This window comes from Mytilus trossulus, chromosome 8 (assembly GCF_036588685.1).
Source record: "Mytilus trossulus isolate FHL-02 chromosome 8, PNRI_Mtr1.1.1.hap1, whole genome shotgun sequence".
NCBI classification, from domain to species: Eukaryota; Metazoa; Mollusca; class Bivalvia; order Mytilida; family Mytilidae; genus Mytilus; species Mytilus trossulus.
The window spans coordinates 20797711-20815582 of record NC_086380.1 but is presented as its reverse complement, the minus strand read 5'-3'; the positions used below and the strand labels follow the sequence as shown (position 1 = coordinate 20815582).

Sequence of the window (17872 nt, the reverse complement as noted above, 5' to 3'; positions counted from 1 at the left end):
AGTATGTTGGGCATCACTTTATGAAAAATCCTGTTCTAAAAGAAAAACACATTTGTAAATTTCTCCGGTGTGTTTTCTTCACTGTGCAACATTACAACATAATAACAACATACCCCATTCATAAGAAATGAGGATGAACTGCCGTTCCCATTTCTCAAAACCAGCATAAAGGATGAATTTACAGGGATCCAGTTCTACGTAGGCTTTCAATGCTTTGGTGTAGTCTATAGCCTTGATGGTTATATCTGCACAGGCATCAAATCTCATGCAGTTTGGAGACTGTTGGTAGTACAGAGTTTTCTTCAGGGAGGGGTCAGTTATAGCAGGAAGAATTAGGGTTTTATCTGTCGCTGCATTGTAACAGCCTGAAAAATAAAAACAATACTTTATAATATAAATGTTGATGTGTATTAGACTATGTTGTGATTGTGACTTTGTGTCCATGATTGTGTAATACAATATAAATGTTGTTTTTCCTTTTTTAACGTTGTGCAAGAGTGATGTTAGAGGAGATACAAGTTTGTTTACGAATTAAAAGGATAGCTGAAATGGTTTGAAATGTTGAAGTGTATGCTGTGTGTTTTGTATTTAATGTAGTCTTTATAATATAAACAGTGTGAATAGATTGTGACACATTTTCTACAAAGATGGTGTTTATTGATAATCAGAAAATCTCAGAACTCTACATTTACAACAGACATGATAACGAAAACTACAACTTTTTTTGGCTTATGTCTTTAACATGTATTAACCTTTACCATGTGCTTAGTTCAAGTTTAAAATGCAGCAAGATGAAAACAAATTCATTTAAATGTCAAAGTCCATCCTGGCATATTAATGGTAGAAGTGCTCAAATAAAAAAAAAACAGCTGAAATATCAATTCAAAGGGGTGTCTGAAAAATTCAGTGAGATCCATATACAGTGATTTAAGATATATACTTACTTCTATCATACAGTTCATATCTGGAATTTAGATCAAGTCTTGTACCATCAGTGCTTAGATCTGCATCAATCATCTTCCCTTTCAATATGGCTAATGTCATATTTTCTGGTCTAGGACATGGTCCAGTAGCAGTAAGTAACTCCTGCAAAGATATATATTATTTTATTATCAGTCCAAAAGATTTGGATCTAATGATATTACTGAATAAATAACATAAAATCCAGCTAGATAATAACAATGCAACATATTTCAGCATTTATTGGGTAGAACACAAATCTAGGGTGCTCGCATAAGGCAGCTTAACTGTCTAAAAACTATCCTGAACTTATACATAATTTCTCAAAAAAAAGAAAACTTACTGCGGGTAAACCCAGAGCGGCCAATGCTTCTTCGGCTAGATTGCTTGCTATCACCTTAGCTGCCTTTTTGCCTGCCTGTTTCAGTCTTTCCATCACAGCTTCCTTGTTGAAGTAGGTTGCAAAGTTTACTGTAATTATAAAATAAAACAATAAATAAGTATGAAAAAGGACACATGATAAAACTGTTAGTGCACTGGTTCAGTGCAAAAAAAGTTGACAATTAATTTAAGTAACACAAATAAAATTTTAATCCCAAATTTTACCAGGTATTCCTTAAAAGCAAATTTTCATTTAGTATCCTCTTTATTTTTTTGCTTTCTCTTTATCATTGACTAGAATGTGAATTGACTTACTGTCAGGCCATGTATAAGTTCCATCTGGATAACATATAGGCAATGGTAAAACAGCTTGATCCAGGAGGTTGATTATAACGAAACAATTTTCTTCGTCAGGGTAAAATCCAGGTTCACAGAGACCTCCTCCAAATGTTATAACAGTTTCCATGTCTGTCTTCTCTATCTTCAAGCTACATATACATAAAAATTATATCATCATTTTTCTATTTCATTTAATCAAATCAACATTTTTTAATTTCTACTATTAAAAAAATCTACCATAGACACTAAGCTGTAATTGAACTCTAGTGGGTCATGACTTAAGATTCAAGACTCTAATTCAAATGGCAGAACATCATATTTTACTGTAACTTAGGCTTATTTCATAAAAACAGAAATGCTATATTTTATGACAATGTTTAAATAAATCTTTCTTATATTTCTTTTCCTGAAGGCAAAGCAAAAACAGATCAATTTAGGCAAAAATAAAGACATTTCATTTCTGCAATTTCTGCAATTTCAAGCTTTAAAATAATTTCAAAAAGAAGATGACTTCTTAACAGAAGATGACTAATTAAAACTTATTTTAAATATGAATAAAATAAAACTTACAAGACAACAATTTCCAGATCCCCAATTACTGGAATGGGGAAGATAATACCAGTATTTATTGTTTTCTCAATACCTGAAAAAGGAAGTCATACATCATAACAAAACTGCAAACATCTCTACTATTCACCAGTACATGAATTCATTTACACTATATACTGTTTTTTTATTACCTATGCTTGCAGTCACTAGTAATAAATGAATTTTCTGAGAATGTATGTTGACCTCTAAATGAATTTTCTGAGTTTCTGTTGATCTCTGTATCACTTTTCTGAATTTATTGAGTTGTTGTTTCATTGATTTACTGCACACATCACTTTTTGGCATGTGGAACAGGATTTACTCACCATTCCAGAGCACCTGAAATTACTTCAGTTTTGATTGGTTTTTTCCTGCTAAGTCTTTAAATTTATATGTGGTGATATATGTATTGCTGTTTGACTTATTTTTTTTTTATTTTTGCCATGGCGTTGTCAGTTTGTTTTAGACTTATGAGTTTGAATAACCCTTTGGTATCTTTTGTCCCTCTTTAATATAATAAAAATTTGTGTAACGTGACAAAAACAAAATTAGTGGCTTAACTGCCAACAGCTTTAACCTACCATCAAAATCAACTTGTGGAAGCTGTATTTCATCCTTAAACACATCAAAGCCGTATCTGAACTTGAAAGTACATGGGTTAAAATTAGCATACGCTTTGACCACTCTGAGGAACATGGATATTTTGACATTCATGCAGCATTCCACAGCCATACAGTCACTGGAGAAGAGGCAGTATACTTTCTTTGGCAATGTGAAAGCCATCAGCGGACATTCTGCAAAAAAACAAGTACTCAAATTATATAACAAAAGTGCAAACTCTGAAATCTCATACCTTCTTTACTGAACATTGCTTTTACATTGATAGTCCTAAATATAAAGTTATACTACAAGTATCGCACAAATTTAACATGATCCCAGGAAAAGAGGTCAATGTCTGATAATCCCAAAGGTAAATACATACATGCACACCTTACAATTATTCAATGTACACTAAATATAGTTACATACATGCACACCTTACAATCATTCAATACACTAAATATAGTTGACCTATTGCTTAGTTTCTCAGAAACAGACTTAACCAGGAAAACTTCACATTGACCATTTTTATCGTAGTACAAGTATAATTGTAAATAGAATAAATTTCCTAATTTTAAAAATCCAATAGGGAACATTCTTTTACTGTAATAATTGCATCAATAAATCATTTTTTTTTTACTTTTCCGCCATTGACCTTCTTCAGTTCTTTATTTTTCCTCTCAACTACATGTCTGACATTACATTTGTATTTCCTTTTCAATCATTGAAAAGATGTTATCTTAAAAATTAGTTTATTGATACAATTAGAATAAAATTGGTAAACAGTTATATATTGGACATGTATAACACCAGTTACATACGGTTATCCTGGTCCATAATCCTTTTAATCATTTGAGCTCTAGTTCCACTGATTGGTTTCCCTCTTTCCTGAAGGGTCTGTTTGATTTGTTCATCTGTCAGCTCATGTGGGTTAAAACATGGCTTGTTGTCAATTATGGACTGCAAAAAAACACAATTTACATAATTTTTGAAATAGATGCTACTTATATCTGTATATTATAGTATTTCAATCACATGTCAACTTTTACAACTGATTAGATTTATAATGTACCGTTTCAGAATCTACATCAAAATATTGTGATTGGCTTACAATGTCACATGATGTGATATCATTTTTCATTTTAAAAGGGTACAAACAATGAACATGATGTAATTGATATAGTATGGTGGTGAGGTATTCATTTTATAGACTTCTTAACTGCCCTTAAGCAGAAATTTAAATACAAGACGCTATGGGGTTGTGCAAGAATTATTTTTATGGCATGTATTCTCATGCAATGAATTTTGACGCAATGTATTCTCACACAATGTATTTTCACACAATGTATTCTCACGCAATGTATTCTCACACAATGTATTCTCACGCAATGTATTCTCATGCAATGTATTCTCACGCCATGTATTTTCACACAATGTATTCTCATGCAATGTATTCTCACGCAATATATTCTCACGCAATGTATTCTCATGCAATGTATTCTCACACAATGTATTTTCACACAATATATTCTAACGCAATGTATTCTCATGCAATGTATTCTCACACAATGTATTTTCACGCCATGTATTCTCACACAATGTATTCTCACACAATGTATTTTCACACAATGTATTCTCATGCAATGTATTCTCACACAATGTATTTTCACGCAATATATTCTCACGCAATGTATTCTTAGGCAATGTATTCTCATACAATGTATTCTCACCAGGGATGGGCACGATTACTTACAAATGTAATTGATTAATAATATATTACATGAAGGATTTTTGTGCAATCGATTATTAATCGATTACTCAAATTTTAGTATGTAATCGATTACAATCGATTACTTTATCAAAAGTAATTACATTACTTTTTGATTACTGTCAAATACATACTTCAACATTTCAACAAAAAATAACATGAGTAAAACACAATTATATTGCTCAACATTTGTAAAGTGGAAATAAAGATCTTTACAAAATGCATCCTTCAAAGCATTGTATCTATATGTGAAATATTTAAAAAAATCTTGAAATTTTTACTTTCAACATAAATGAAAGTATCATCGCATTGCAATAATCACTTATTCATAACTAATTGTTTTTCAAAAAATTAGCTTTCTTTCTGACTTATGTTAGCTTTTTTGTTTTTACTCTTTATAAAATTTTTTTTTTAGCATAGTTGATTATAATGTTTAAGGAAAAATAAAAAAAAGTAGAATAATTAATTAGTTCAGCTAATTTTCAAGATCAAAATCTATTTTTATAATGACACGCATAATTTAAACCTTTTGTTTGAATAACCACCCTAATTACAGATTATTTAACTGCCACTGGAGTACAGTTTATAACCTGGGGCTAAATATTGTAAATTTCCTTCTTAATTAGACATAAGATAATTGATATAAAAACAAGGTATGTTTGTTATTGATTAGAAGACTTTGATCATCTCATTATTAAAAGCAAGAATTTTGTTAAGATTTGTAACTTCTTCAATCAAATTATATACAACATATATGTATAGTGTCAAAGGGATACATGTATCTATTTCTAAAATGAATTGCTATGCATTGCCATTGGTTCATTGTTAAAAAGATTTTGTGTTCTTTTTTTTAATTTAATTTATATACATGTAAAATTGAGAATGGAAATGGGGAATGTGTCAAAGAGACAACAACCCGACCAAATAAAAAACAACAGCAGAAGGTCACCAATATATATCCTAACATTTAAGAAATCAACTGTTTATCTATTCTAAGCTTTAATTTCATCTCTGATTGAACATTATGTTTTCAGGAAAGTTTAATACAAATGAGCTTACTACTTTTAAAAAATGTAGTACAGAACTTAACGAAAGACAGACACATTTCTTACTTAAGATCTATTTTATTATTTCAAATCTTTTTGTCGAGCCTTCGACTTTAGTCGAAAAAGCGAGACTAAGCGATCCTACATTCCGTCGTCGTCGGTGTCGGCGGCATCCACAAATATTCACTCTGTGGTTAAAGTTTTTGAAAATTTAATAACTTTCTTAAACTATACTGGATTTCTACCAAACTTTGACAGAAGCTTGTTTATGATCATAAGATAGTATCCAGAAGTAAATTTTGTAAAAATAAAATTCTATTTTTTCTGTATTTTATTTATAAATGGACTTAGTTTTTCTGCGGGGAAACATTACATTCACTCTGTGGTTAAAGTTTTTAAAATTTGAATATGTTTCTTAAACTATACTGGATTTCTACCAAACTTGGACAGAAGCTTGTTTATGATCATAAGATAGTATCCAGAAGTAAAGTTTGCAAAAATCAAATTCCATTTTTCTGTTTTTTTCTTCTAAATGGACTTAGTTTTTCTGCGGGGAAACATTACATTCACTCTGTGGTTAAAGTTTTTAAAATTTTAATAACTTTCTTTAACTATCCTGGGTTTGTACCAAACTTGGACAGAAGCTTGTTTATGATCATAAGATAGTATCCAGAAGTAAATTTTGTAAAAAAATAAATCCATTTTTTCCGTATTAATACTTTTAAATGAACTTAGGTTTTCTGTCAGGAAACAACACATTCACTCTGTGGTTAAATTTTTTTTAAATTAATAACTTTCTTATACTATTTTAAATTTGTACCAAACTTGGACAGAAGCTTGTTTATGATCAAAAGCTAGTATCTAGAAAGGAAATTTTGTTAATATTTGGTACCTGTGTATCTGAATTTTACTTATAAATGGACTTTTTCTTCCAGTTAACATTCATGACATTACATACAGTCTGCAGTTTTTAAAACATTTATTTGATTCATAAACTATCCTGAAAATTTTACCAAACTTGGACAGAAGCTTCTTACAATCAAAAGATATTATCAAGAGGAATATTTTCATTGATTGTTTTCCTCATTTTTGTTGAGCCTGGGAGTTAGAGCAAAAGTAGGCGAGACACTGGGTTCCGCGGAACCCTTACACATTTTTTTTTTATTAAATATTAAAGCTGTTGAATTATTAACAAGCACATACATCAATTTTTTTCTTAAGCTAAATATAAAGTAAATTTAGGTAGGGGATCTGGTTACTCATAATGCAGCTTGAGACAATAAATAGAAATAAGACAGTTGCTTAACTCTCAAGTATTGTTGATGCATATTGTTTTATCTGTACTACAAATTTAAAGTGATAACATACATATTTTCCTCTGAAATATGTTATTTTTCATCAAACTATTTTACTAAAGCAATCGAAATGTAATCGAAAAGTAATCAATGATTACATTAAAATTTTTGCTGTAATCGATTAAATCACGATTACATGTAATCGAAAATGTCTTCGATTACAGATTACTGTCGATTACTTGAAAAAATTTAATCAATTACAATCGATTACGATTACAGATTACGATTACCCCATCCCTGATTCTCACGCAATGCATTCTCACACAATGTATTTTCATGCCATGTATGTTCACATCTTTTTTATTTCATGTACATATATTTCCTTGCTGTGTGTGCTACTGAACATTACATAATGCTATTCTATAATTTTAGACAAGCAAACTTAAGCTCAAAATATATTTAGTTATATAACAATATCAATCCTTGCATTAAAATTTAAATTTCAATATTTCCAATAAGCACCCACCTGCAATGTTTTGAGAGCTTGAACAAACTTCGCTCTGCTCTCTGTCATTCCCAATTTTGTTAAAAACTCAATAATTGTTCCCATTTTCAGTCTACGTAGAGAAAACTTCTTCATAAAACTGTCAGCTTTAGCCATTAGAGCTGCAAATGGGCCTAAAAAAATAATCAAATAATTAATCAATAGGAACAAACTGATAATAAATTATATTTAAATTTAAATCCTGTAATTTCCAATACTTTTTTCTTGAAAACAATAATATTTTCGTTACAGCAGTTCTATTAAAAAAATTCTTGAAAGATGTAAAATTTTATATACAGCTGCTAGCTATTATTTCTAAAAGGATGTTCCACTTTTTCTTAAACTATAAAATAATCGCTATAATCGAGACATTTGTACAAATTTAGTTGGGATATTCAAAAGTAAAAAAAACATGAAAGACAGAATTATAAACCAGTTTCATCCATAGATTAAAGATTTGCATGACTACATCTTCATGTCAATAAATTTTAATAGAAATGATGAAAACTTCACCATATAACAACCAACATTGCATATTTAACTGAATTGAGTAACATATATAGAATAGAGAATGTGTCAATGAGACAACATGACCAAAGCGCATTCAGAGAACAGTCTTAAGCCTTCAATTTAGTAAAATAATTCAGAGGCAGGCTAGAATGACCCCTTAACAACAATACACCCAGAGGCGGGCTTCAGCTGGCCCCTTAAAAATAACACCTACCTGGCTTTCCATTCTTTGAGTCATCAGGTAAGGTTTTTGGATTAGCCTTAGTTTTGGCATACATTCCATCTGGTTTACCTAAAAAATATTATTATATCTTAGTTTATAGCATTTGTAAATATATATTCTTTTTATGTGCTGTAAAAATTGTTTATGCATGTGTTTTTTCAAAACACCACTAACAAAAAATTAAAGGAATATAAATGCAACATAATTTCTTCAAAGATTTTGGAAATCTATTTCTGTTATTTCTAAAAAAAAAAAACATTTTGTAAACATCTTCGAAACTTTGTCGCTCATAAATATACTCTGCCATCATTGAAAATGCATGTAAACAAAAATTGAATGTCAGAAGTCCAAATTTCTAACTTCTAATATTGTAATTCTTGTAATTCTAAGATTTCAAATGACTAATTCTAAGATTTCTAATGACAAGACTGTTGATTGTTTAATTACTAGTGGCACAAATGACAAGAAGTTCAAAATGTCATTGCTGCTACACGTAATACTATATTTTCCCAAAATTTAAAAATTAAAAATTGTTGAAAACTTACTTTTAATGGCTTCCGTCTTTTCCCCTGGGTCTTGTTTAGCTGGTGGTTTAGCAGGTGCTTTCACTTTACTCTTTAACTTAGGACTGGTGTCTTTATTCTTTTTTCCACCTAGTCCAACAATTATTCCAGAGGCTATAGTTTCAAACTGTAAATAAATATCAAACGTTATTCCTAAGTGAACTTTTGGCTTGTGTCTTCCAAAAGGTGTGAACTCTATTCCTAAACAACTCCAAATGGCTTGTCTGTCAGAAGATGCCAACCCTATTCCTAAACAAATGCAAATGCTGTCATCTGACAGAACCTCTATCAGTATGTAATGAATTTGACCTTTACTGGTTGTCCATTAAGTTTTATCCGATTTTCCCCTTTTATTTAAGGTCATAATCAGAATATAAGAATAAGGATTCTTTTCATGTATTCTGTTCTTATAGATTTCTTACCATCAGATTGTTCCCATGTTATAAGGTTCTGAACGGTTGTAAAGCATAATAAAGGGAAACAACTCAAAAATGGTAAAAGTGATGCTACCCGAATTCATTCTTGATGTGTTTTTAACATTTGGTCGAGAAAAACTTCAGTTAGAAAGCGGAAATGGAAAAATCCTGATTTTTGTCATTTTTAAATGGGTGTAACACTAGGACAGTAAAAGTGATGCCAAAAAAATTCAAACTTGATCTGTGTTTTGTGGTAATTAGCATTGTGTATAAGTATCATAGCATTTCGTTGAGCAAACTAATTTCAGACATGCAAAGGGACAAGTTTAAAAATGTATGTTAGTTTAATCCAAATGGTTGAATCTAAAGGAGACTGTATTTACTAACCTTATAAACTAATTTGTAGTCATCACAAGTCTGTACCCACTTTGGAACCTCAAAGAATCTTGGAGACAGGAACTTTGTAGGATCAACAGTTCCTTCGTCTTTCATCATGGCAAAGTGGATATGGTTGAATGGATAACAAGGTGATTGTTTGGCAGTACCAATCGGAGCTCCTGCAGCAATCTATTAATGTAATATAAAGTAAAGGTCACCATGCTTTTTGAAGATACATTCTGCATACTATGTAACCAGTGGTGACCAGTGGTGAAAGTAGTTCAACTAATGGACTTTTGTATTCAGACAGAATTTCAAATGATGAAATTTCAAAACACACATGAAAAGATTGCTCTTAGAAAATGCTTTGACAAATATAAAGAAATTTAGAATACATGAGGATAGGTAACTATCTGTTGAATATTAGGGCATACAAATTATTGTCACCAAATTAGTTTTAAGTAATTTAAAAACAAATATACATTAAAAAAGTCATTATTGTAGTAATAAACCATTACTTAAGGCGTTTTTGCCTTACTTCCGTTTCATTATTTTCCTTCATTACTACATACAGACACTTAAGAAACCCAGTGGCCAAAACGTCTTAAATAATGGAATATTACTGCAATATTGTAATATAGGTCCCCTATTGGAATTTCTGACACACAGTACAATTATCAGCCAAATCTATCATAATACTGTAGCCACTGAGGTAATCTCTTATAGGAAATAAGTTTGTCCAAAAACGTCAGCTTCTAACACTTACCCTGTTTTCAATGTAAAGAGGGTCTGTTGGGTGCAGAATAGTCGTATTGACAGTAACACCGTTTACAAATAGCTTTATTCCCTTTAAGGCAGCTGTGTTCGCCTCAATGATAACCTCATCAGAGTTATTTCCCTTGTAAACAATGCCAGGAAAAGGAGCAACCACCTGCAACAAATAATTATAACTGAAATTTACATATTTCATATTAAAACAAATAAAATATAATTTCAAGATCACAAAGTATGCAAAGACTAATATCAGTATCAAACAAAATAATATCAGAAAGGGGCAAAAGATGACAGAGGGACATTCCAGTCTGCACTGTCAGCCACTATTCTGATGCCCCAGACTAGTAAAAATTGATCTAGACTAGTGCAAATTTTCAAAATTTTATGTAGTCGTATAGGGACAAATTTGATATATATTTTATTATCAAAACTAGTGGATGAAAAAGTTTTTTGGCGCAGACTGACATTCATAAATCCAAAAGGATCTGACAATGCCATGGCTAAAAAAGAAAAAGACACACAATTGTACACTCAACACATTTATTTGAATAGACTAAACTTACTATCTTTCCAACATCAATTTCAATATCCACGCCTGCTACAGCGTATTCTGCTTGGCCAGATTTACCCATTGTTGAAGGATAAAAACCTTTTCCTTTACAAGGCCCTGCATCTAATCTGTACAATCTTGGAAAGTCCTTGTGGCATTTGGGTCCAAAAAGTGTGTTTATAATAGACTGTCCAAATTCATAACTGAAATAATGTTAAATTGTGTTGTTAAAACAAATATAAGCTATTCATGTCCTCAATTAACAAATATAAGCTATTCATGTCCTTGATAAACAAATATATAAGCTATTCATGTCCTTGATAAACAAATATAAGCTATTCATGTCCTCATTTAACAAATATAAGCTATTCATGTCCTTGATAAACAAATATATAAGCTATTCATGTCCTTGATAAACAAATATAAGCTATTCATGTCCTCAATTAACAAATATAAGCTATTCATGTCCTTGATAAACAAATATATAAGCTATTCATGTCCTGGATAGTCAAATATGAGCTATTCATGTCCTTGATAAACAAATTTAAGCTATGCATTTACTCAATAAACAAATATTTAAGCTTTGTATGTCTTCAGTCAACTTTAGATTTTTTGTAACAGTGAAAATAATAGGAATTTGATGGGTTTTTTTAAAGATTAATGTAACCATCCAACTATTTTTCATAAATCCTCAGTACTTGCAAGCTTAAAGACATTTTTATTTCCTATGTCTAGTTTTTAGGTAATGGCAACATTTTAGTTGGTTAGCACTCAATGCTTGTATTAACTAAAATCCCCTAACAATATACTGATCTCCAAAAAGTTGAGAAAAAAGTGTTTTCAACATAACTAATATAAGACATACCCTTCCTTCAGTATTGCATATGCCTCTTTCACTTTTTTAATTACACCAAAAAATGCATCATATGTTTTCATAAATCTATCTGCTATTCCTTTAAGACCATCAAACGGTTCCAAAAGTTCATCGATTACATTAGTCAAATTATCTATCACCTGTTCTTTTATTTGACTCTGTAAATAAAAGAATAAAACTATTAAATAAGCTATATGAAAATAAAAGGGTACAAAAAATTGAAAAAGGAAATGGGGAATGTGTTAAAGCGACAACAACCAGACCATAGAGCAGACAACAGCCGAAACATATATTATAAATATACTGTAAATTCAGAAATTATTGGGTGCATTTATTATTGTGATTTTGTCATTGCAGACTTAAATGTCAGGAATGTGACTTATTTTTCAAATCTTTCAATGAGCCTGAGCTTTTGATTTTGCCATGTGATAAAGGACTCTCCATTATGAATATTCCCTGGAGTTTAATATTTTTGTCATTTTACTTTTTAAAGGAAGAAATGATTTAAGTACTTTATGTGATGTTGTGCTGTTTCAGAGATGGTGCATTGATATCAAGTCATCTTTTTTCTCACATTTGAGGCGAACATATTTTTATGAGATTTTTTAAACCTGCTGCATTTGTTTGTTCCTAAGTCAGAAACCTGATGTTCAGTGGGTGTCATTGTAGTTCACAAGTGTTTTGTTTTATATATACATTCTTCAAGGTGCGTTTTATGTAAGAAAAATACCTTCTCCCCCAAAAAAATGGCTGTGCAGCTTATTTAGGGGTGTGTTTTTTTATCCGGAAAATATGGTATACTAGACTGGTTTTCCTGTTTGTATGGTTTACCACAAGTCATTTTTGTGGCTTTAAAGCTTGCTGTTAAGTGAGCCAAGACTCTGTGTTGAAGACTGTATTTTGACCTATAATGCTTAAATTTTACAAATTGTGACTTGGATGGAGATCTACAGTTGTCTACATGGCACTCATACCACATCTTCTTATATGTCTTTCTATCAATAAACTGACCATTGAAACTTTTCCTTTAGTGAATTTTGACACTGGATCATCTCCATCAAGAACCTTAGTTGCTACCCAGCTAGGTCCACCTTTGGCTAATGCTTTTACAGCTTCTTGAGAAAGAGCCAAAATTTCTTCAAAAACTGTTGTAATATCCCACCAGTATGGTTTCTCATCTGCAAAATTAATAAAATATTTAGTAAAAAATGACAGCTGATTTAGTCAACTGTATTTCACTTTCATATCTATTAATTCAATAGACCACTTTTCAAGTTCATCCGTCACCAGAAAAAACTCTTCAATTATACACGCCTTTATGACGTCATTTACCAGATAGAGGGGGTCGCCTGTATCCCTGCACTATTTGTGTTCATCAAGGGTCTTAGTGATCGTCAATGTGCAGGATAATCTAGAATAATAGTTGTTCTGTATGTACTTAATGACAATTCCCTAAAGACAGCAATGCTGATTGTCAATTTTGAGAATTCAATTTGCTGAATAATTCGTACAATATAGAATTATAGATTCCTACCACTCGCTCATCATTGGAATGGAAGTGACAACGCCCCTAAACGCACAAATGACGTTCACTTAAACCAGAGTTTTTGACGGAAATGCATCGAACTCGAAAGTTGTCTATTCAATTCAAACTTTATTATCATATGAATCAACTTACATAATTTCTGATTAAAACAAACAAAAAACAGTTTTTCAACTATAAATTACAAGAAGAAAGCATGTATAATTAAAATAAACAATCTACTGTTAATTCAGAGATTATTTCCATATTTTTTAATGCAAATAATGTGACTGGATAGGTATTGCAATAAATGAAACTTTTATTCTGATAACTAAAACATTGATCTTTATACATTTTTTATTTAAATCTCAATAATTAAACTCGCATTTTTGTCCATTCTTATAAATCCCAATAAGAATGGTTGACACAAATCTACTGATGTTTTTTTAGAGTTGTTTTCCTTAACATAGGTCTGCCTCCTTAAGATGAATGGAGGATCGACTTAATTTTTATGTTTATTGTGCATTTTCCTTCTCTTTTTTTTTTACAAACTTACCTTTCAAAAAGAAGCAAGCTTCTTGTGTTTTATTCTTTGCATCTAATAAGGCCTTTATAGACATGAAAATCCTGAAACAAAAATATGCAAATGAGGAGCAAATATGTAAATGAGGAACAAATACATAATTATGGTTTTCCCTTTAATAAAGTGAATATTACTTACTAGTAAGAAATAGAGTTAAATAATTTTTACATCTTCATTATCTAAATCCTTTTTTTCACTTGTATAAATATTTCAATTATTGATATACATTTCATTATTTTCCAGAATTGTTCTGGTAGTTCTATTAGCATATTGAATAGGAGTCTACTCACTGTACAACACCTTTGCCGATCTTAGTTAAAGCTGTCTTAGGATCTTTCAATATGACTGTGAAACCATCAATGACATCAACAATACTTTCATAGATTTGTTTGGCTTGCTGTGGGATTATAACCGTGATGGTCTGAACCAATGTCTGAAAAATAATCAAAGTGTGATAACATTTGCTGTACATGAAGAAATGTGCATGCAAGTACATGTATAAGATTAGTTCTGTTATCATAAGTCTTGAAAACATTTATACAAAAAAAATAATTAGGCAAGCAAAACCATATTTTTTACTAAATCTTAAAGAACCTTAAAATGGTCATTCAAACCAATGTTTAAAGAAAGTGCTTCTAATAATAAATTAAAAATAACGTTGCAGGCTTAAAATATATGCCATGTGTAATAAATATTATGTTTCTTTTGAACAAATTATTCAAAAAATAGATGACCTTGACATTGCTACTGCTTTACAGTGAGATCATCAATATATTACTTACATTGTAAAAGTTCATGATATCTGTTTTAATATCATTAAACACTGTTGTTACTTTCACAATCAGATTTCTGAGAGGTCTTAAAAAGGGAGGTAACTCCTCCGGATCCAGCTGACCTATGGTTTTCATCACATTGGCTGCTTTGTCTCTAAGACCCAAAACCTGTTTAAAAAAACAAAGACAAAATATATATTTATATAGATTAGATTAGACTGTTGGTTTTCATGCTTGAATGGTTTTACACTTGTAGCTTTTGGGGCCCTTTATAGCTTGCTGTTCGGTGCGAGCCAAGGCTCTGTGTTGAAGGCCGTACCTTGACCTATAATGGTTTTCTTTTGTAAATTGTTGTTGTCTCACTGGCACTCATACCACATCTTTCTATATCTAAACATAAGAATCCTCAAATACAATTCTTATAAACTAAATATAATGTTAGGAGTATTTGACTGTCTATCAATGTCATTAGACCAAATAAAATAGTATGTGTGCCATTAGGGGGTTCCACTCTACTAAAAAAGTTACAGTAGCTATTTAACTGGAACTTCACATATATTTTTATTTGGCATTACAAACCATATTGACAATTCGTTATCTGAATTTTCTAACTGTTTAAGGGAAGACAAGTTAGATAAATTTAAATTCTCATTATTTTTCTCTTAAGAAAGTTACTTAAGTAAATAACTTGCGCAATTTAGAAGTTTTTAGTTACTGTACATTCAGAAATTATTGCAGGTATTTATGTATTGCGCTTTTGTCATTTTGGACTTAATTTGCCATTAAAATTTTAGTGATACCTAAATTTGTATTGAACAAAAATCCTGTTAAATTCACATAAAAAATTCTCAAAATTGCGAGTTTAAATTATTGTGATTTAATATAACCCTGTCACATTTTTCGCAATAATGAAAACATCGCAATAGTTTCTGAATTTACAGTATAGTATTCTTTCAGGTAACCCTATTTGTAATATTTACCTTGCCAGGTAACTCCATCAAGGCCTCTATGAATTCATCAACAATTTCTTTAATGTTTGTTTTGCCATCAATCAGGTCTTTAAACAATGTGACTCCAGTTTCAATGGCATTGACAATCTCCATCACCTTCTTGTCAAACTTAGTGGCTAATTCTATTATCTGTTTCATACCATTCTCCTAAAAGTAAAACAACATTCAGTTTTATACCCCACATACTTTAGTAGAGGGCCATTATGTTTTCTGGTCTGTGGGTCCATTTGTTTTCCGTCTGTCCATTTGTTCGTCCGTCTGTTTGTCTGAGTCTGTTTGTTCCGCTTCAGGTTAACATTTTTGGTCAAGGTAGTTCTTGATGAAGTCCAATCAACTTGAAACTTCGTAAACATGTTCCCTATGATATGATCTTTATAATTTTAATGCCAAATTAGAGTTTTTACCTCTATCAAATACAAGGCCCAACAAATGTGTGTGAATACAGTACAAAGTTTAAAAAATAACTTCTTTTGAACTTCATACACTTGAAATACATTTCATTTGAACTTTGGTGGATATTTGTTTCATAATTACCAATCATACCACATCTCCTCACATTTTTATTTTTTTCATTTTTTTCAAAAAATTTCTCAATTTTCATTCAAAAATTCGTAAGGGTTCCGCGGAACCCAGTGTCTCGCCTACTTTTGCTGTTAATCACAGGCTGAACAAAAATGAGGAAAAAAATCAATAAAATTATTCCTGTTGATACTATCTTTTGATCGTAAAAAGCTTCTGTCCAGGTTTGGTAAAAATCCAAGATAGTTTATGAATCTAATAAATGTTTTTAAACTTTAACTGCAGACTGTATGTAATGTTAACTGGAAGAAAAACTAAGTCCATTTATAAGTAAAATACAGATACACAGGTACAAAATTTTAACAAAATTTCCTTCTTGATACTAGCTTTTGATCATAAAAAAGCTTCTGTCCAAGTTTGGTACAAATCCAAAATGGTATAGGAAAGAAGAAAGTTATTAAAAAAATTCAAACTTTAACGACAAAGTGCATGTGTTGTTTCCTGGCAGAAAATCTAAGTCCATTTAAAAGTAAAATACTGAAAAAATTGAAATTTATTTTTAAAAAATTTACTTCTGGATACTATCTTATGATCATAAACAAGCTTCTGTCCAAGTTTGGTAGAAATCAAGTATAGTTTAAGAAAGTTATTAAAATTTCAAAAACTTTAACCACAGAGTGAATGTAATGTTTACCTGCAGAAAAACTAAGTCCATTCATAAGTAAAATACTGAAAAAATGGAATTTTATTTTTACAAAATTCACTTCTGGATACTATCTTTTGATCATAATCAAGCTTCTGTCCAAGTTTGGTAGAAATCCAGTATAGTTTAATTAAAATTTTAAAAACTTTTACCACAGAGTGAATATTTGTGGACGCCGCCGCCGACGCCGACGGAAAGTAGGATCGCTATGTCTCGCTTTTTCGACTAAAGTCGAAGGCTCGACAAAAATTTATAACTACCGGTAATATATATTTTGTTAAACTCCAAAACAAAACAACCTTTAAACTAACAGTGTAGCATTAACTATCAAAAGACTGTTTTTAGCTATTCAACATACTTTTAAAATATTCAGATTGTACTGGGTGCCTCCTTTAAAACAAAGTCTGGCTACAAAGAAGTCCATCTTCTGGTTAATCATTCCAAGAAGTATTCTAGCATAGGCCTCGTCATGAACATTTACTCTCAAATGGCCGCTTAATGGTTCTACAAAAGATATTATTTTAACAATAAAAAAATACACATATTTGCTGAGGGCTATTCCATTGAAATGTATGGGGGAGGGTAGAAAGGAATTTTCAAAATGTCCCTAAAACCAAGAATATTTTTTTATATAATTTAGCATAATGGTAATAGAAGCATACTGAAAAAAACACATGACCCACATTCAATAATTAAACTTTCCTTCCTACCCTCCCACATGCATTTTAATGGAATAGCCCTTAACTCTTGACGTAAACTTCACATGTTCAATACTTATAAGTACATAAAATCTTTAAACAAAGAGGTCTATCATCCATATATATCTAGGCAAAATAATAATCTGTTTCCACAGTAGTGTATATCTCGTCTTTTTGTTATTTTGATTATGAAATGTTGAAATCAAAAAGGTAATACTTTAACAGTGTTCAAATATTCAAAGGCAATGAACTATG

The 17872-nt window shown here is 30.8% G+C and overlaps 1 protein-coding gene across 1 annotated transcript in view; it reads right to left on the bottom strand.

Moving 5' to 3' along the window:
• Window positions 1-78: 78 nt before the first annotated feature.
• Window positions 79-17872, bottom strand: part of LOC134727438 (uncharacterized) — a 21423-nt gene continuing 3629 nt past the window's right edge. Inside the window, exons 5-24 of the mRNA XM_063591820.1 lie at window positions 17278-17423; window positions 15668-15844; window positions 14697-14855; window positions 14205-14347; window positions 13888-13958; window positions 12821-12987; window positions 11801-11967; window positions 10949-11138; window positions 10378-10542; window positions 9621-9800; window positions 8800-8944; window positions 8246-8323; window positions 7504-7655; window positions 3690-3828; window positions 2850-3062; window positions 2251-2323; window positions 1657-1829; window positions 1304-1431; window positions 945-1086; window positions 79-365 (exon numbers count right to left, since the gene is read on the bottom strand). Coding sequence (XP_063447890.1) covers window positions 79-365; window positions 945-1086; window positions 1304-1431; window positions 1657-1829; window positions 2251-2323; window positions 2850-3062; window positions 3690-3828; window positions 7504-7655; window positions 8246-8323; window positions 8800-8944; window positions 9621-9800; window positions 10378-10542; window positions 10949-11138; window positions 11801-11967; window positions 12821-12987; window positions 13888-13958; window positions 14205-14347; window positions 14697-14855; window positions 15668-15844; window positions 17278-17423 — 3095 coding nt within the window. The remainder of the gene's footprint in view (window positions 366-944; window positions 1087-1303; window positions 1432-1656; window positions 1830-2250; window positions 2324-2849; window positions 3063-3689; window positions 3829-7503; window positions 7656-8245; window positions 8324-8799; window positions 8945-9620; window positions 9801-10377; window positions 10543-10948; window positions 11139-11800; window positions 11968-12820; window positions 12988-13887; window positions 13959-14204; window positions 14348-14696; window positions 14856-15667; window positions 15845-17277; window positions 17424-17872) is intronic.